The 19,890-nt window shown below is 38.9% G+C and overlaps 1 protein-coding gene across 5 annotated transcripts in view; it reads left to right on the top strand.

Annotated features, from left to right (window-relative positions):
* The window catches only part of ttn.1 (titin, tandem duplicate 1), a 186,535-nt gene that overhangs the window by 44,688 nt on the left and 121,957 nt on the right, over positions 1-19,890 (top strand). For 3 of the 5 annotated variants that reach the window (XM_036959129.1, XM_036959130.1, XM_021579591.2), the window contains 39 exons: positions 9-290; positions 377-655; positions 761-1,054; positions 1,234-1,512; positions 1,881-2,171; positions 2,290-2,577; positions 2,707-2,823; positions 2,938-3,223; positions 3,335-3,518; positions 3,775-3,849; positions 3,958-4,225; positions 4,326-4,340; positions 4,671-4,880; positions 4,976-5,053; positions 5,148-5,174; positions 5,543-5,575; positions 5,678-5,722; positions 6,080-6,154; positions 6,588-6,656; positions 7,122-7,178; positions 7,399-7,476; positions 7,655-7,705; positions 8,038-8,178; positions 8,388-8,462; positions 8,834-8,995; positions 9,285-9,593; positions 9,806-9,883; positions 9,994-10,077; positions 11,881-13,041; positions 13,185-13,247; positions 13,456-13,539; positions 13,667-13,747; positions 14,034-14,126; positions 14,278-14,346; positions 15,245-15,283; positions 15,836-17,377; positions 17,946-17,999; positions 18,469-18,864; positions 18,995-19,267. In XM_036959129.1, the coding sequence (XP_036815024.1) occupies positions 9-290; positions 377-655; positions 761-1,054; positions 1,234-1,512; positions 1,881-2,171; positions 2,290-2,577; positions 2,707-2,823; positions 2,938-3,223; positions 3,335-3,518; positions 3,775-3,849; positions 3,958-4,225; positions 4,326-4,340; positions 4,671-4,880; positions 4,976-5,053; positions 5,148-5,174; positions 5,543-5,575; positions 5,678-5,722; positions 6,080-6,154; positions 6,588-6,656; positions 7,122-7,178; positions 7,399-7,476; positions 7,655-7,705; positions 8,038-8,178; positions 8,388-8,462; positions 8,834-8,995; positions 9,285-9,593; positions 9,806-9,883; positions 9,994-10,077; positions 11,881-13,041; positions 13,185-13,247; positions 13,456-13,539; positions 13,667-13,747; positions 14,034-14,126; positions 14,278-14,346; positions 15,245-15,283; positions 15,836-17,377; positions 17,946-17,999; positions 18,469-18,864; positions 18,995-19,267 (8,085 nt within the window). The remainder of the gene's footprint in view (positions 1-8; positions 291-376; positions 656-760; positions 1,055-1,233; positions 1,513-1,880; positions 2,172-2,289; positions 2,578-2,706; positions 2,824-2,937; positions 3,224-3,334; positions 3,519-3,774; positions 3,850-3,957; positions 4,226-4,325; positions 4,341-4,670; positions 4,881-4,975; positions 5,054-5,147; positions 5,175-5,542; positions 5,576-5,677; positions 5,723-6,079; positions 6,155-6,587; positions 6,657-7,121; positions 7,179-7,398; positions 7,477-7,654; positions 7,706-8,037; positions 8,179-8,387; positions 8,463-8,833; positions 8,996-9,284; positions 9,594-9,805; positions 9,884-9,993; positions 10,078-11,880; positions 13,042-13,184; positions 13,248-13,455; positions 13,540-13,666; positions 13,748-14,033; positions 14,127-14,277; positions 14,347-15,244; positions 15,284-15,835; positions 17,378-17,945; positions 18,000-18,468; positions 18,865-18,994; positions 19,268-19,890) is intronic. The other 2 variants (XM_036959132.1, XM_036959131.1) reach the window with 2 other exon arrangements.

Genomic DNA, 19,890 nt, shown 5'->3' on the forward strand with positions numbered 1-19,890 from the left:
CCTCCCAGAACCAGTACAGTTTGTGAAGAAGCTGAAGGACATGTCTTCTGAAAAGGGGAAACCTTTGAAACTTGAATGCACATACAATGGAACTCCCAAAATATTTGTTACTTGGTTGAAAGATGGGAAACAGCTCTATGCCTCTTATCAGTATAACGTGTTGACCACAGAGACTTCCTGCGTCTTGGAAGTACTCAATAGCGATAGCATGACTGCAAGTGGGAAATACTCTTGCGAAGTTACCAATGGAGTTGGAACTGATATCTGCCATGCTCAAGTGACCTTATTAGGTAAAAGCATCTCAATTCATTCATTTGCATTCAATCATATCCATTTGCTACTTTTTTTATTTAACCATTTTTATCTGTCACTTTAGAACGACCATTCTTTGTTGAGGAACTGGAACCAATGCAAGTCACTTCTGGTGATCCAGTTTGCTTGAAATGCCGCATTGGAGGAACCCCTGATATTAGTATATCCTGGTTCAAAGCTGACGGAAAGCTTTGTGCTACCAATACTTGCCAAATGGCATTTTCAAATGGCATTGCAACTTTGATACTAAGCAAACCGTCAAAGGTTGATACTGGCGAATACACATGCAAAGCTGAGAACAGAATTGGATCTGCCTCAAACAGCTGCCGCTTATCAGTGAAAGGTGACGCTCGTCTTAGTTTTCTTTGCTTGCTTCATTTTTACCTTCACAAATGTTATGCATGGTAACAAATGTAAACATGCCTTCTGTTTAATTGCTCCATTCTAGATGTCAAAACACCACCTTCCTTCCCCAAGAAACTTACTAGTCTTGAACAGGCTGTGGGACAGCCAGTCATATTTGAGTGTCGTGTTGTAGGATCCTCTCCTTTAGAAGTCTCCTGGCTAAAAGACAATGGATCTTTAAAAAATGATGGAGAATACTTAATGTCTTATGATGATAACACTGCTGCCCTAAAAATTGCACGAGGTGAAATGAAACACTCTGGGGAATACACTTGTATAGCTACAAATAGTGTTGGAACTGCATCTTGTAAAGCTAATCTCGAGCTTCAAATTCAAGGTTGGTAGATTTTTTTACAGATTTCCTGTTCTTGCTAAAGTCTTTCATCGTTAAAAGTATGTCTTCGATAAGCTACAGCAAATACTACCACTGTGTTTGTGTTGAAATAGTCTTTTTTTTCATGCACAAACCATCCTAATAACAGTGATGTAACATAATTTCACTATTGCTCCTCTCAGAACCAGTACACTTCATCAAGAAGCTGGCAGACATTTCAGTTGTCAAGGGCAAACATTTGAAACTCGAATGCACATACTCTGGAACGCCCAGCATATTTGTCACCTGGCTGAAGGATGGGAAACAACTCTATGCCTCTTATCAGTATACTGTGACAACCACAGACACCTACTCTATGTTGGACGTCCTTAACAGTGACAGTTTTGAGGCAGCTGGGAAATACTCTTGCGAAGTTACCAATGGAGCCGGAACTGATATCTGTCATTGTCAAGTAAAAATAGGTAAAAATCTTTAAAAAATCTTCTTACATGTATTTCTTATACATGTTTCAGGTACAGTATTTGATTACTAGTTGTGCAAGGTACAGTAAACACTAGCAGGCTGTATGGTTACCATTACTCATTTTTGTAATTTGTTGTATATATGGTTACCATTACTCATTTTTGTAATTTGTTGTATATATGGTTACCATTACCTTGCAATATTTTTGTATTTCCTGTTATTTCAGAACGGTTCCAGAAATAATATGCCTAAATGCTTACAAATAATATTTGTTATCTACATCTTGCTATAGTGACCCTTATACTTTGATTCAAGGACATCATTTTCATAATTCAACCTATTGATGTATAATTTATTTTGTCACTAGAGCGAAAAATCTCCCCCAACTTCACCAAGAAGCCTGCAGAGACAATGGAAGATACAGAGGGTCATTTGGTGAAGATTGAGGGTCGTTTATCTGGATCTCAACCCATTGACATCGTTTGGTCCAAGAATCACAGTGAAATTCACGCCTCTGATAAGTACGAAATGGAATTCAAGAGCAACGTGGCCATGCTGCATATCAAGAGCTCCCAACTCTCGGACAGTGGTGCTTATACCTGCACAGCCACCAATGAAGCTGGTAGTGCCTCCTACCAAGTGTCACTTAACATTTCAGGTACGTATCTTTGTGTGTATTGTCATATTATATTTGTATGCATTATGTTGCATCACTAGTCAACATTTTTGTGCATGCTTCTATGAAAAAATCTTTGTTGTTCACTAAACATCACCAGAACACAAGAAGGGCCCAGTATTCGACATCCCTCTCAAACCTGTGACTGTAAACGAGGGTGAGAACCTGAAGCTTAGCTGCCATGTCCATGGAGCCCCTCCTCTGAAGATTAATTGGTTGAAGGAAAGGAAGGAGATCAAATCTTCCACAAACTGTAGAGTTGTTTTTTCTGATGGCACTGCCTCTTTGGAGGTCCTCCGCACATCGAAAACAGATGCAGGGGACTATCTCTGCAAGGCTACCAACGATGTTGGAAGTGAATTTGCAAGGTCCAGAGTGACAATTAGAGGTAACAAGGTCATATTGTGCAAAAGTATTTACTTGACATTCCTCTTTTGTATACTGTTGCTGCAATTTGACATGTCATTGTGATTTTCCCTCTGGGCAGCTGCTTGACTGAAATTCTGTTTGATTTCAGAAAAAGAGGTCAAACCTGAGGCCACTGCTGCAGCCCCAGCTCCAGCAAAGACTCCAACAAAGAGATTTGACAACTTGTTCTTTGTAGATGAGCCCCAGAGTGTCAATGTAACAGAGAGTAAGTATGATTAACTTATTCTTAATTACATCTAAACATTTACCTCAACATCCTTAGAAAATACTTTACTGTGCTTGTGCATGATGCCAACTTTATGTTGTTTCTGACTCACAGAGGGCACTGCAACTTTCATTGCCAAAGTTGGAGGTGATCCTATTCCTAACGTGAAATGGATGAAGGGCAAGTGGAGACAGATCACTCATGGTGGTCGCATCACTATTGAGCAGAAAGGCCCAGATGCCAAGTTGGAGATCAGAGAAATAACCAAATCTGACTCCGGACAGTACAGATGTGTCGCAACTAACAAAGCAGGAGAAATAGAATGCAGCACTGACCTGAATGTTGACGAAAGGAAAGACACCGGGGGAGTAGATGGAGACTTCAGAGCAAAACTGAAGAAGTATGTGTAGTTGTAAAGAAATATGTAATGCCACCAATAACTTTAACATCTAATGAGAGACACTTGAAATTATTTTAACTACTATATATATATCCCTCTCTTCACACACAGGACACCATCCAAACAGAAAAGTCCAAAGAAGGAGGGAGAGATTGACCTCGTGGAGATTCTTAGGGGTGTAGACCCCAAAGACTATGAAAAAGTTGTTAGAGAATACGGAATCACTGACTACCGTTGTCTTCTTCAGGCCATTGAGCAGCTGAAGAGGGAGAAAGAAGCGGAAAGTGGAAAACCGGTAAGATAATAAATCATTGAAATGGCCTATCTAGGACTAAGCATTGCTCGACATTGGCACTGGCCCAGGAAAGGTTTCACCCTACAGGGAAGTAAGTCATCCAGGATAACTTGCTGCCCACCACAGCTTTTTCATAAGCTGTTCTTGGGGCAGCAAAAACTACTCTGCTTTTATGGATTTATCATAATGTTGATCCCTGCTGTAAATAACTCTTTATTGTGAGTATGATATATAACTATACATTTTTCTGATCCAGGAAACTGAGCATGGAGGAGAATCTAAGGATACGGCCAGGTTTATGGCTGAGTTGCAATCAAGAATGCAGGCTGAGGTACTAAATGTTCCTAAAATATTAAGTGTTGGAACTATCTGAATACGTCCACTAAAATGTGTTAGGTTAGACAAAATATCCACTGATAAAAATACTTTTTATCTACAGCCTGTCACTCTGGTGAGCGACATCGAAGACCAAGATACCACTCCATTAAGCACAGCAACCTTTGAGTGTGACATCAAGATCAACTACCCTGAGATCACCCTGTCCTGGTACAAGGGAACTCAGAAGCTTGACAACAATGACAAATATGAAATCAGCATTGTTGGGGACCGTCACATCTTGAAGATCAAGCAGTGTCAAACCAAAGACCAGGGCAACTACCGTGTTGTATGTGGCCCACATATCTCCAGCGCCAAATTGACCGTTGAGGGTAGGTACTCATTTATGTTTTTTGAGTCCTCATGAAAGAGATGTACGGAATTGTTTATACTGGGAATTGATCTATTTCTTATTCCCATACTAATTTACAGATGGAGATCAACAAGGTAAGGGACCATAGTTTGAACAAATAGTTTGGATTTAGGATATCATTTAGTTTGCCTCCAGGATATCACTTACTAACCTCTTTGCTGCTCGTATTGTACATGTCTTTGTTTGTTAGATTGTTCTTGTTCTTTATGTTTGACTTCTTTATGTTTTACTGCATTTAACATAGATTCACTTCGATATTTAAGATCCAACTTAAGAATCACAATTATATTTGTAATAAATGATTTTAAGAAAGGATGTAACACTTAAGATAAAAAATGTTACTCATGGTTTTAAACAAAACCAAACTGCCAACGCTAAGAGTGATTCCCATGATCTGCTTTTAGCTGGCATAATTCACTTCACCAAACGCATCCGGAGCATTGAAGTGAATGAGAACCAATCTGCTACCTTCGAATGCGAGTTGTCCTTCGACAATGCTATCGTTACATGGTACAAAGACACTTGGGGACTTAAAGAGAGCCCAAAGTATAACTTCAGAAGTGAAGGCCGACGACACTTTATGACCATCCGCAATATAACCTCTGATGATGAAGGTGTGTAGATTTTAGTCAAGCAAATGTACTTTATAGTCGTACAAATAAAAATATAATCATGAGAAACTCAGCCATCTTCATTACGAATCCTGTAGGCGTTTACTCGGTGATTGCGCGGTTGGAACCCAACGGTGAAGCTAAAAGCACAGCTGAACTTTACCTTTCAGGCAAAGGTCTGTACATTTACTAGCTAGATATGCCTATAGGCATTTATATACATCAATTATTATTCTCGTGTTATAATACCTTTACTTCCTCCTTTCACAGAAATTGAATTAGGAAGGGTTCCTTTTGGTGAGTATTATTTTCAAATTAACCAAATGCCAAATTAACAGATGTAGGACCAAATTTCTAAAATTCCCAAAGACCTTTTAAAGTACAGTAAAACCGCACGTCAACCTTGTTTGAACCAGAGTTTATAGGTTGGTCATTGCAATAGAAAATAACTGAAAATAATCACTGTGACAAAATATTTAGTAATTTTCTGTCTTTATGACATGAATATCAACATGAAATGTAAGGTATATTATTGGACAGGCTTTGTTGGATATGTGAGGTTTTACTGCCATAGCAAATAACCACCCCAATCTAATATTCTGTAAACATTAACCATGTGTATATTGTCAGATTATATGTATACTTATTTATTACAACACCCTTAGATGTCCCAGATTCATCAATACAAGCATACAAAGGTAAGATTGGCACATGTTAATTGTTAAGTTGAAAATTTACATAAACTAAAACTGGAATCTTTTATGGTACAATTAAGAATTTCTTCCGTTTTTAACCCAAAGAAGAATCAGCTGAATACTATTATGAAGAGAGGACAGAAATGAGAGGTACAATACCTTGTGATTTATCTTAATCCCACATGCGACTTCTAATACTTACTTAAATCCTTCATCCCTAATAAATACCTCATCACTCATCAAGACCTCATCCCTCATCAATACCTCATCCCTAATATTAAATACTTATCATCCTTTAGTTGGGCTTGTTGTTTGGGCACTTAAACTCATCACAAAAAATCTAACAATCCATCATCACTTCCTTATCATTCATTCTTAATTTAATTGTTTTTGTTTATTCATTGTAGTTTAATTGTTTTTAGTGTCACTAGTAAGATGCTGTGTTTATTCTCTCATTCCAACAATGTATTATTGCAATTGATTATTATCATTTGATATACTAACTAGAATTTGAGCGAGAAATGCAAGAGAGTTGGGAAATGCAAGAAGAAAAGATAGAACTTCAGTTCTCTTCATACACAGGTATAATAATAGTATTCTGGAGATAACATGTATCAGTCGATAAAATAACAATAATTACTAAATATCTGCATATGGCAAGAAATCTCTCTTGTTTGTCAACTGTAATAGGTTCAAAGGTTGTGTGTGTGTGTGTGTGTGTGTGTGCGTGTGTGTACTTTATGTATGTCATGTCAATGTTCCCTAGTTTTCTTGTACTAACACTTTCATTTTATCCCTCTTTTTGTGTTTCTTCAGTTGTTGTACTGTAAATACAGGATCATTGATTAATCCCTAATATCACCATTACATCTATTTAAATGTTGTATGACATTGTTGTTTCTTCTATCCTATTTGATGATTATTTTTTTTAGGATATGTTATGTCAGTCCTACATTTGTTAATTTTAACTTCTTTAAATGCCCTTAAAACAAGTTTGTTCCTTGTTTTTCATCAGGAGAAAGGATACCCGTTGATGAAAGTGTTTCCAAAACTCAAGTGGGAACAAGAGAAGGAGTACCTAAAGGTATTGACACATAAGACAGCTTATGACTGTACGCTTATGGCTGTGAATTAAACTTGTAAACATGCCAAACTCAATGTTACTTTGTAACTTCTCTTGAAAAATGGCCATTGGGTCTACATGTTGTCCAACCAAACTCTTTTGTCTGTCCAACTACTGTACATACCTGCTGTCGTCTGTGAGTCTGCCAATGTGCGGCAATATCTATTTGTGTAAACATCAATTTAAACGTAAAGTGCTTCATTAACACAGTATTAATGCAACACCAAATTACTGCAGACAAAGCTTTGCAGTAGTATTAGCCTACTTACTAAGTTACTGTGTTTTTGTCTATTGGCATGTAAGGCAGTAGAGTTTTTGTAATAGTATTAGCCTACTTACTAACTTATCCCCTTTGTGTCTACTGGCGCATATGGCAGTAGTATTTGTGCAGTAGTTAGTATTCTAATGAAGGAATTATCTTTGAAGTTCCTGAAGCTTACAAGAAACCTGAGGAAAGGCCATCAGCTCCAGCTCCGACCAAAGGTATTCACATGACCCTCTGCTTCTAAGGTCATTCTTTCCTTTCTCTTTAATTCTATGTTGTTTGTCAACCATTCTTTATGACTGTTCATTTGTGTAAAAAATTTTTGGTTTATGTCAAGTATGTTTGATGTCATCAGTTATGTAGGATGTAAGATCTACAATGTACAGCGTACTGTATGTGCAGACAGAGACATTTAAACAGAGTCACAATGTTTTTAAGTACCTGAAGCAAGGAGGCCTCATGAAGAAAAGATCACTCCACTGGTTGAACATGAAAAGCCCTGTCCCACTCCTACAGGTACAGTAATGTTGTGTGTTTGTGTTACTTTATCTGTCCCTCGCTCTTTTCTCTGTCTGTCCTTTGTGTCTTTGTCTGTTGATCTCTTAATGCGAATAGCACGCTGATTTGATTCTTAGCATTTTAAATGTGTTTACTTTTATCAGATAAGTCTAGTAACCTTTTTCATTTATCTTAGAAGAATATGTTGAACCAAAGCGGCCCATTTCACGACCAGAACCCAGCAAAGGTATTACACCTTTTTTTGTCAGCCAATGCTTTATATAAACTGTTTTTGATTCGTCTCATTTTCTGTGCGTGTTCAATGTGTCTTTTCTGTGATTTTATACCATATTTTTGAATGTGTCTGTGGCTTGTCATTGTTTGTGGTTTGACAGTGGTGAAACATACTCACTGGTAGTCTCATCAATGCCTGTGAAGTAATTCACTTGAGAGCATTGGATCATTTCTTATTGAACTGTTTACTGTCATGTGTGTATTCTTGCTTTCTCTTAGTCTTACATCTTTTATAAGTATATTCTTTACATTTGCTAATGGTAGTGTTTCTGTATTACCTGAAAGATGTGCCTACACCCATACCTCACATGGCTACTGAGCCCAAAGTGGCCCCTGAGACAAAAATGGCACCTGCAGCTAGGGTTGAAGCTCAACCAAAGCCAAAACCCATTCCCACAAAGACACCAGAAGCTCCTCACCCCAAAGGTACTGTTATATATTGTCTTTATTGCTCTTTCCTACTCTTGTCCTTTTATGACATGTATGCACTATTTTTGTCCAAGTCAAACACAATGTCTTTATGTCTACCTGTGTTTATTGATGTTTGTAATGAGATATGTATGCATTCGTTTGTTTTGTTTGCTTCACTCTGAATTAATTATTGAGCATTAAAACAAAACAAATGTTCTTTAAAGTTCCTGAGGAATACCCCAAAGCTGAGCCCATTAGAAAGCCAGAGTCACCTCCACAAGAGGAAATTTCAAAAAAAGGTAAAGCTTCCAGTTTAGCAATAATGTTAACTCGTTGAAATATACTATACATCTTAAGCTGTGTTGTATGTACATGTCTTCTAAGTGTTGTGAAAAAGCTATCTCTTCATTCTTATTTATGCTAACCTCTTTAGCTGTGTTTTTTTACTGTTCCAAATTCTCCCAAATTACAATTCTTAAATTATCGTATGGATAATTAGCAAGCAATATTCAAATCTGTAGAGTCAGCAATCCAATATTTGTTTGGTTTCCTTAGCCACAGCTTAAACAAACCCAAGTATTGGATTGCTGACTCAATAGGTCCATAGAATATGTGCTGGCAATTTGTAATTTGGGTGAATCATCCATTTAATCATAATGTTCTTAAAAAGTGCCAGAAATAATCCTCAAGAAAGAAGAACCCACACCTCAACCACCTGCAGCTAAGGTTGTTCCCAAAAAAGTACCAGAGATCACAAAGAAAGAAGAATCTGCGATTCCACCACCTAAACCTAAAGATGTTCCCAAAAAGACAGACACTACTCCAACAAAAGGTACTTGAAAGTCATATATCCTTGAGGGTATATGTACTCTTCTTATGCAATCCACAAATCTGATTGTTTCTTGATTTAAATAATGTGTTGTTTGCCAGTATGTTGAAGGTTTGTTTGTCAGAACTTGTTTTCTGTAAATTGTTGTCTTTTTGTGGTTATTTCTTGACTTAGCATGCTCTTTGTAAATGTGCAAAGCACTCGTTAGAGTGTGATTAGCACATACTGGTTTCTCTTCTTCATCCATTGATGATGTAAGTAGCAAAAAACAACTGACGAATGTCCTTTTAAGTTATCACGGATGTTAAAACAACGGAGAGGCCAAAGACAGATGCCGATAAAAAGCTGGAAACTAGCAAGCCTAGGCCAGTTGCAGCACCAACTGCACCAACACCAACAGATGCCGATAAAAAGCTGGAAACTAGCAAGCCTAGGCCAGTTGCAGCACCAACTGCACCAACACCAACAGAGGCAGCTAAAAAAACAGCAATGAGCAAATCAGAGCCAGTTGCAGCACCAAAGGAAGAGGCAGTTAAAAAGCCACAGCAAGCAACTAGCACGGCAGAGCCAGTTGCACTAAAGGAAATCCACACAGAGAAAGGTATATATTTCAACGTCTTTGGATATTGAAAATGCTGATGTTATTAAAAAAATGGTTTCCTTTCCATTTTGAACTCTTCTTTCATCTTCAAAACTCTTGGTAGTCTTTTGAACAGAATGAATTCCATAAGATTCTGTTTATATTGTGTTTGTGCTGTCATGCTTGTACTGTATTGCGATTTGTTTGGTAATGTCATGTGTGTCTTAAAAAAGTTAAACAGAAGGATGAGCCGCCTGTGAGAACACCAGTAACTAAACCTAAAAAGGAGGATGAAGTTGCTGTCACAAAAGGTATGCTAGAAACCATGACTTCTCCTAAAGCACACGTTGGTACATACATGATTCTCAGTAACTTTGAGCTCCTTTTAGTGATTGCTTTTATTATTAACTTGTTTGAATAGAAGTCCCCCAGAAACCAGAGAAAGTTACTCCAGCAGCAAAATTAGAAGTCACACCTAAGCCCAAAGAAACCCCTGAAGTAAAAGGTATTGTACTGCATTACATGTGTTCTACAACTCTACATTCTAAAATGCTGTCATTACAGTCACATTTTGATATATATTGCATTCGGAAAGTATTCAGACCTCTTGACCTTTTCCAAATTTTGCTACTCTACAGGCTTATTCTAAAATTGTATTCATCAATCTACACACAATACCCTATAATGACAAAGCAAAATCAGGTTTAGAAATCTTTGCAAATTAAAAAAAAATAATAATAATAATTAACATTCACATAAATATTCAGACCCTTTACTTGTTGAAGTACCTTTGGCAGCGATTACAGCCTTGAGTCTTCTTGGGTATGATGCTACGGGCTTGGCACACCTGTATTTGGGGAGTTTCTCCCATTATTCTCTGCAGATCCTCTCAAGCTCTGTCAGGTTGGATGGGGAGCATCGCTGCACAGATATTTTCAGGTCTCTCCAGAGATGTTAGATCGGGTTCAATTCCGGCTTCTGACTGGGCCACTCAAGGACATTGAATGGCCACTCCTGTATTGTCTTGGTTGTGTGCTTAGGGTCATTGTCCTGTTGGAAGATGAACTTTCACCCCAGTCTGAGGTCCTGAGCGCTCTGGAGCAGGTTTTCGTGAATGATCTCACTGTACTTTGCGCCGTTCATCCCCACAGCATGATGCCGCCACCACCATGCTTCACCGTAGGGATGGTGCCGGGTTTCCTCCAGACATGATGCTGCCACAACCATGCTTCACCGTAGAGATGGTGCCGGGTTTCCTCCATACATGATGCTGCCACCACCATGCTTCACCGTAGAGATGGTGCCGGGTTTCCTCCAGACATGATGCTGCCACCACCATGCTTCACCGTAGAGATGGTGCCGGGTTTCCTCCAGACGTGACGCTTGGCATTCAGGCCAAAGAGTTCAACCTTGGTTTCATCAGACCAGAGCATCTTGTTTCTCATGGTCTGAGAGTCCTTTAGGTGCCTTTTACTGAGGAGTGGCTTCATAAAAGCCTGATTGGTGGAGTGCTGCAGAGATGGTTGTCCTTCTGGAAGGTTCTCCCAACTCCACAGAGGAACTCTAGAGCTCTGTTAAAGTGACCATTGGGATCTTGGTCACCACCCTGACCAAGGCACTTCCCCTCCGATTGCTCAGTTTAGCCGGGCGGCCAGCTCTAGGAAGGGTCTTGGTGGTTCCAAACTTATTCCATTTAAGAATGATGAAGGCCACTGTGTTCTTGGGGACCTTCAATGCTGCAGACATTTTTTGGTACCCTTCCCCAGATCTGTGCCTCGACACAATCCTATCTCTGAGTTCTATGGACAATTCCTTCGACCTCATTGCTTGGTTTTTGCTCTGACATGCACTGTCAACTGTGGGACCTTTTATAGACAGGTGTGTGCCTTTCCAAATAATTTCCAATCAATTGAATTTACCACAGGTGGACTCCGATCAAGTTGTAGAAACATCTCAAGGATGATCAATGGAAACAGGATGCACCTGAGCTCAATTTCCAGTGTCATAGCACAATTCAAAAAACCTGTTTTCACTTTGTCATTATGGGGTATTGTGTGTAGATTGATTTGAGAGAAAAAATATTCAATCCATTTTAGAATAAGGCTGTAACGTAACAAAATGTGGAAAAAGTCAAGGGGTCTGAATACTTTCCGAATGTTATTCAAACACATTCACATCTTCCAGGCAACCTTTTATGTAAAAGTGTCTCTGTGTTTTACTGTCATCTTCTTAGTCACCGTTGTATGGTGCAAATCTTGAATTCATATTCTCTTCTTGTGCAAATCTTGAATTTGTGTTGTCTTTAAAGCCATCACAGTTCCTTCAACAACTGAGCTAACTGTAACAACAGAGACTGAAGCAAGGAAAGATGTTTCAGTGAAGAGGGATTCAGTAACTGAACAGCTGAAAGAAGTTTCACCAAACCTTGATTCAGCTTCTGAAGTGTGGCAAGAACTTTCAGTGAAGAAGACTTCAGTAACTGAAATGAGACAAGAAGTTTCAGTTAAGAGGGATTCCGTGACTGAAACATGGCAACAAGTTCCAGTGCAGAGGGATTCTGTGACTGAAGTGCCACAAAAAGTTTCAGTGAAGGTGGATTCAGTGGCTGAAAAGAGGCCAGAAGTTTCAGTGAAGAGAGATTCAGTGACCGAAGCACGGCAAGTAGTTGCAGTGAAGAAGGCTTCAGTAACTGAAGTAAGGCAAGACGTTTCAGTGATGAGGGATCTTGTGACTGAAGCAGGGCAAGTTTCACAGAGAACAGGTTTCATTGAGAAAATTTCCCTGGCAGAGGAAGTTAGTTTCAGAGAAGAGGTATCATATGGAGACAAAGCTATGATATATGAGAGAGAAAAGGAATTGACTCAGATAAACGTAAGGGATGATATTTCTTTAGAAGAGGAAGATATACAACAAACTGAGATAGTAAGGCAAGAAGTTCCAATAAAGAAAATAGATGATCAACCAATTCAAGCCATTGTTGCAAAGAAAGAGGAAGATGCAACCCAAAGAGATAGTGTTAGACACATTGACCCAGCGACAGTGGTTCCACCAAAGAAATCAGCTACTCCTACCACTAAGAAAGAAGCTATCTTAAGTATAAAGGTTATTCCTCAAAGGAAAGTTGTCTCACCTAAGGTAGAAGCCATTCCTTCTAAGAAAGCTGTCTTATCTGAGGAAGAAGCCATTCCTTCTAAGAAAGCTGTCTTATCTGAGGAAGAAGCCAATGCATATAAGAAAGCTGTTTCACCTAAAGTAGATGTCATTCCACCTAAGAAAGCTGTTTCACCTAAAGTAGATGTCATTCCACCTAAGAAAGCTGTTTCACCTAAAGTAGATGTCATTCCACCTAAGAAAGCTGTTTCACCTAATGAAGATGACATCCCGTATAAAACTAAAATATCACAGAAGACAATCAAACAAAAGGAAAAAGAAGAAGAAGAGAGAGTTCAGCCTCCAACACCTCACAAAGGTATTTAATCTGAGGGCCTCATTCTTATATATTGTCTGTCTGTCTTGGTGTATTCTTCTTACGTCTTTCCTTGTTGGACTGTATATTGTCATGACTAAATCTTTGTGTGGTCTAAATATTGCATAATACTTTTTCTTGTCCAGACCAAAGGGTCGCCCCTGAAGTGGTCCCTGTTTCAATTACAGATGATACCACTCGTCCACAAGGTACTAAAGGGACTCTTACGTCTTCATCAAAAACTAAACTAAACTCTTACATCTTCTTGTTGTATTGTGTTTTCCTAAGTGTTGTCCTTAATGTTTCATGTCTCAATCTTCTTCAATCTGTTTCATTGTGTCAGTGTTTGTTTACAAATCTTAAACAAACCACAATAGTTTTTTCTTGAATGTGACATTGGTGTACTTGTATTTAAAGAACCACCAGAGGAGAAGAAAATCTCTCCTCCAACACCAAAGCCTTCACCTGCTCCCTATGTAGAAAAAGTATCATCCCCTGAAGGTAGTGTGTTTGTGTCATGCATGTTGTTTTCCTCAAATGATAGTCTGCTCTTTCAGTGTTTCTTTAATGAGTCTTTGGCCAAAGTGGTCAGTTCTTGATTGTGACCTTGGGGTACTTGTATTTAAAGCGACACCAGACAAGAAAATCTCTGCACCGAAGCCAAAGCCTTCAGATGCCCCCCATGTGGAGAAAGCTTCTCCCCCTGAAGGTAGTCTCTTGTGTTTTTGTCATTCATGTTATGTTCTGTCACTGTTTGTGTTTGTTTAACAACTCTTAGCTCAAGCTGTCAGTTCTTAAGTGTTTGTTTAACAACTCTTAGCTCAAGCTGTCAGTTCTTAAGTGTTTGTTTAACAACTCTTAGCTCAAGCTGTCAGTTCTTAAGTGTTTGTTTAACAACTCTTAGCTCAAGCTGTCAGTTCTTAAGTGTTTGTTTAACAACTCTTAGCTCAAGCTGTCAGTTCTTGAATGTGACCTTAGAATACTTGTATTTAAAGTGAAACCAGTGCAGAAGAAAGCCTCCCCCCCACCACCTCAGATACCAAAGCCTTCACCTGCTCCTCTTGTAGAAACAGTGTCTCCTACTGAAGGTAGTGTTTCTGATGTTTGTTTCAATGTAGTTTTTTCTTAATGCCTATCTGCTCTATTACATGTTTGTAGTTGGTGAGCAAATTTTAGCTCAAACCCTCTTGATTGTCCTGATTATGACCTTTGGCATATTTGTATTTAAAATGTCACCAGCTGAAAAGAGATCCTCTCCACCGATGAAAACGCCTTCACCTGTTTCACCTAGTGCTTCCCCCCCTGAAGGTAGTCTTTTTTGTTTCTGTCATTCATGGTGTGTTCTTCAAATGTCTGTTTGCTCTTATTGACAGGTTCCTAAGAGCATGTGAGCCTCACGCATGCTGCACTTAAGTAGTATGAGTGAACACACCTGTATGTATACAACATGTATACTTGCATTTTACACTGGCACTTAGAAACCAAATTTTATGTTGCTTCGTTTGTCTGTCTACTCTACAGCATACTTTTAAACCTTGTTAGAGGTTTATCTGTTTGTCTTTATCTCGTGATACCTACTCACTTGAAGTGTGTACTTCTAACAAAATGTGCATGCTTGATACTGCTTGCTTAGAATAAAGACACTTCTACACTCTACTAGTGTAATAACTAACAGTAGTTACCCTGTACAGGCTAGTAAGTACATGCAGTACTCTTTTCTCAGAAAATATTGGCAATAGGGGTAAGTCGCATGCAACTGCCTGTACTTACACACCTGCTACAGAGCCATTACATTTCAAAAAGTCTTCACCAATGTGAAAAGGAATACATTGCTCAAACCATCAAAAGTCAACATATTGCATGACACACTTCTTCCTCTAACCCAAATATTGATACCCCTGCTTCTTGTAGTGTATATATGTACATAGTACATGTTTGATGTATATGGCTGTAAGAGATGTGTATAATCTTTATGACATGGGTAACGTCCAATGTATGTATAGTGTATATGTTGAGTGTGTAATGTACAGTGTTAATTGTATACAGCTATACTGTGTGTCGAAGTACATTTTCCCCTCTTATAAGACAGTTTATCACATTCTATCCTAGTGATTAGCCACAAACGTATGGGTGCTTTCCCGAATCCCTTACAATATATTTTCATCCTATACCTTAACTGGAATCTTACATTCCTACATTCCTACAGATAAGGGCCCTGTAACAGCACCCGGGGGAGCTGGCAAAGGTAAGATTGCAACAATATATCAAAGGGTAGAACACAATAACAATATATCAAAGGGTAGAACACAATAACAATATATCAAAGGGTAGAACACAATAACAATATATCAAAGGGTAGAACACAATAACAATATATCAAAGGGTAGAACACAATAACAATATATCAAAGGGTAGAACACAATAACAATATATCAAAGGGTAGAACACAATAACAATATATCAAAGCATTATTATTAACCTAGTAATGCAAAACATAGATAGTAAACAGATTAAGAGATCAAACATTAAAAGATAGCTTTATCATTTGATCAACGAATTACTCATTTAAATACATGATAGATACCAGTTTACTTTACTTGGGAAAATGTCTGTTTAACTTGTCTGTTTGAAAATATGTCCCGTGAACTGTCCTAAATCTTTTGTTGCCGAGTGAATGTGGAGTGTACAGTATTGCTGTAAAATGTTTAATATTGGAGTCCTTGTTTGTTGTTTTGTGATGCAAATGAATAATTGTTGGTCGTTGCTCTCTGTCTTAAACAAAATCTTACTACTTCAGCAAAAACAACTGCGGTGCCAACGATTATTAAGAAAAAGGGTAGAATTCCTGTTCTGAAGGAAGAAAAACTTGAAATGCCAACTTTGAAGAAAGTGACCAGAATTTCAAAGGACACTGAGGAAGAGCAGGATATCATTAAGCTGAAAAGGGTGCCACAGATACCCTCAGAAGAAGAGACAGTTGAACCGGAGGTTCCGACCCATGAAGCCTCAAGGACCATAGTTGTTGAAAGTTACGAGAGAGAGGAGTATATGTTTGAAACAACAGAAATAGCTGAGAGAACCTCAGTATACGTTAAGAAGCCAATTGAACAGGTGGAGTTTCACAAACCTAAAGAAGTTGCATCAAAAGATTCTACTGAGGAATCTTTGGTTCACCTGAAAAAATCCCAAAAGGCTCTGAAAGATGTCCAAGTAGAGGAGAAAATGGGTTTGAAGAAAACACCAAAGTTGCTGAAAGAAGAATCACCTGGCCAACCTAGTTTATCTCTGAAGAGGGTATCGAAATTGCCATCAGACGAGAAAGAGCAAGAAACTGTCAAGCTTAAACCATTTGAAAAACCTGCTAAACCGGGAACTGTTGAGCCAGAGAAAGACAAAAAAGACACTGAATCCAGAGCTGCTTATGATAGAAGTGAGAGACCACAAAGAGATGAAGCAGATAAAGAATCTGTTTCTGCTCCTATGAAGAAATCTGAAACCATCTCAAAGGATACGAAAGAGCCACAGGCAGCCAAATTTAAACCAGTGGCCAAAGCTCCTGAAGATGAACACGTCGAAGAGTTTGACAAACCACTGACAAAGGTGAAGACAATTCCTTCGCAGGAGCAAGAGAAGGAAGAAGTTAAATTGAAGCCATTTTCTAAGTCACCAAAAGCTGAAGCTGTGAAGCCTGAGAAGGAGCCTGAGAAGAAGAAAGAGGCTGAAAAACCTCTTCATCAAAAGCCAAGTCCTCCAAAACCAGTACCTGTAAAGAAAATTGAAAAGAGTCCTCAAGAGGAAAAACCAACACAGTTAAAAAAGGTGGAGCTTGTGCCTAAAGAACCAGAGGAAAAAGAAAAAGACAAACCCTTAAAGCATGAAGAGACACTTAAGAAAAAGGTGGAACTGAAAAAGACTCCTTCGCCTAAGGCTGAAAAACCAAAGCCAAAAGAAATTGAAAAGATTATTATGGAGAGGAAGCCCAGTGCAGAACGCACCAAAAAGCTGCCTAGACAGGTTTCACCTAAAGATTCATTTGAAGGTGTTACCCTAAAAAAGGTTCCAAAGAAAATATCACCAGAAGAGGAAGCACCACATAAAACTGTTAAAGAGAAGGTGCCAGCAATGAAGGAACTGTCCCCTGTACAGTTACGAAAGATTTCAACTCAGTTGGAGGAGGAAGTCTTTGAGGAGGAGCCAGAGAAGGAGCTGGAATCTGACAATGAAGGTTGGGGATGGGAACTTGTCCCTCGAGATAGTTCTGGGTCCACAGAAGACTGGGGAGAGGAACCTTTGGAAGGTGATGCACGTGAGACCCCTGGAATGCCAGGTGCCAGCAGAGGTGAGATTATGGCTGCTGAAACTTACCACTGGTGGCTCAGGAAGTGTCTCACCTGATCCATTCTCCATTCATCCATTAATCTATCTGTCCAGTTATCGTCGAGCTAGACATCCATCTTTCATTACCTCCATCCATGTCCATCTTTTTTGTCTCACGTCTTGTCCTCATTCTATGTAGACCAACCATGTCCATGTCCACACTGTGTTTTCCAACCATGTCCATCTTAATGTTTTCATCTTCTCATCTTAATGTCTACATTTTGTGCAGTCCAAGTATCAACGTCAGTCATTTTTGTCCACTGTCTAGCTGTACTAATATTTGTCTCCATTGTCTTGTACACATCCATTACAGCGTGTTCAAGCTCTCCATGTCAATTTCTGGCATTTTTTCAATTCTCTATGTCCATGCCATCTTCTCATGTCCAATAATCTTGCCCTTGGTGCTTCATTTTGTATCCATTCATCTTTCCCATCTTTCACAGTTTTCTGTGTAATGTCCAACCATTTTGCCAGTTGTAGTCATATATTTTATTTCTTAATGAGAAAGTCATACAATTGTCTTTACTCAGATGGGAAACCAAAAGAGGATGCTGCCGGTAGAGGTAGAGGTAGAGGCATTCAAGGTGAGAATAAACAAAAACATGCATGTTGGTAATATGGGTGTGATAAAGATATAGAAACTTAAAGTGCTCAGAAATATCAGGACTTTAACCTATATCCTTATATGGGTTTTCCCTTATAGGTGTTTGTAATCATACCTATCTTGTCTTATTTACTATGAAAACTGTGTATTTTGTTTAAATGTTAAATGTGTTTGAATGTTTGAGTCTGTATATTACTTCCTTATAGTCCGTATAGTAGCGTTTTATTGTGTTGTTAACTTGCTTAATACTCTTCATCCTCTTTGGGAAATACGGTAATGCCACTTGTTTGTTGCCCTTGGCGACATGTCCAAGAGAGGTTTCTCTCTGAGGTTTTATGTTGACATCATGTACTTAAAAAATACAGTTCTTAAAAATGAAATTTAAAAAAACGTCTTAGCAAAGGTAGTGTAGTTGAACTTATCATGCATTTACATTTTTCCAATTTCAGCTAAGCAAACCCCCTCACCTGGTGGTGGTCGGGGTAGAGGACTGAAGCCCGGTGCTGGAGGAGACAAACCCCCAGATGCTAATCCTTTTGGATTCCAGCTCAAAGCAGTTCCACTGAAGTTTACGAGACCACTCAAAGACATAGTGTTACAGGAGGCTGAATCAGTCGGTGCTTCTGCAACGTTTGAGTGCGAGGTTTCGCCTTCTACTGCAATTACTACATGGATGAAAGATGACGCCAACATAAGAGAGAGCCCAAAACACAAGTACTACTCGGATGGCAAAGATCGCAAACTGCTCATCATTGATGTGCAAGTTTCTGACACTGGAGAATATACTTGTGTTGCCAAGCTGGGCAACAAGGAAAAGACAACAACCGCCAAACTAATAGTAGAAGGTACTCATTCTAAGTCCATACATATTTGTTCTGTGTAACAAACTTCTTTACTTCTTTTCAACCTCTCTGATTACTTAAAGATAAGTCATATTTGATGTATGCTTTGGAATATGACTTTCTTTCCCCCTAGAATTGCCAGTGAAGTGGGTAAAGACTCTGGAAGAGGATGGTATGTCGGTCCTCAAGAGTCAGCCTATGTACCTGACCTGTGAGTTGAACAAAGAGAGAGATGTGGTCTGGAAGAAGAGTGGTGTCCCTCTTAAAAACATCCCTGGAAAAGTGGCTATCAATGTCATTGGAATGCAGCATGCCATTACAATCCAGGACACAGGAGATGACGACGCTGGCATTTACGCTTGCGAGTGTGATGACATCAGGACTAAAACAGATGTCAAAATCATTGGTATGTACAGGAGAATATCTATATTTGTAACTAAACAAATGCACTAATCATTTTTAGGAGCAATTAATTTAGCCAATCTAAATAATGCATTACTAGCCTATTCATAAGCACGGGAAAAACATTGTGTAATTGCTACATAGCTTGACATACTTCACTCCCCTTTGGAAGCATACAGTGGCTTGCGAAAGTATTCACCCCCTTGGCATTTTTCCTATTTTGTTGCCTTACAACCTGGAATTAAAATAGATTTTTGGGGGGTTTGTATCATTTAATTTACACAACATGCACTTTGAGGATGCAAAATATTTTTTATTGTGAAACAAACAAGAAATAAGACAAAAAAAGAACTTGAGTGTGCATTACTATTCACCCTCCCCCAAAGTCAATGCTTTGTTGAGCCACCTTTTGCAGCAATTACAGCTGCAAGTCTCTTGGGGTATGTCTCTATAAGCGTGGCACATCTAACCACTGGGATTTTTGCCCATTCTTCATGGCAAAACTGCTCCAGTTCCTTCAAGTTGGATGGGTTCCGCTGGTGTACAGCATTTTTTAAGTCATACCACAGATTCTCAACTGGATTGAGGTCTGGGCCTTGACTAGGCCATTCCAAGACATTTAAATGT

This window comes from Oncorhynchus mykiss, chromosome 22 (genome assembly GCF_013265735.2).
Source record: "Oncorhynchus mykiss isolate Arlee chromosome 22, USDA_OmykA_1.1, whole genome shotgun sequence".
Classification (NCBI taxonomy): Eukaryota; Metazoa; Chordata; class Actinopteri; order Salmoniformes; family Salmonidae; genus Oncorhynchus; species Oncorhynchus mykiss.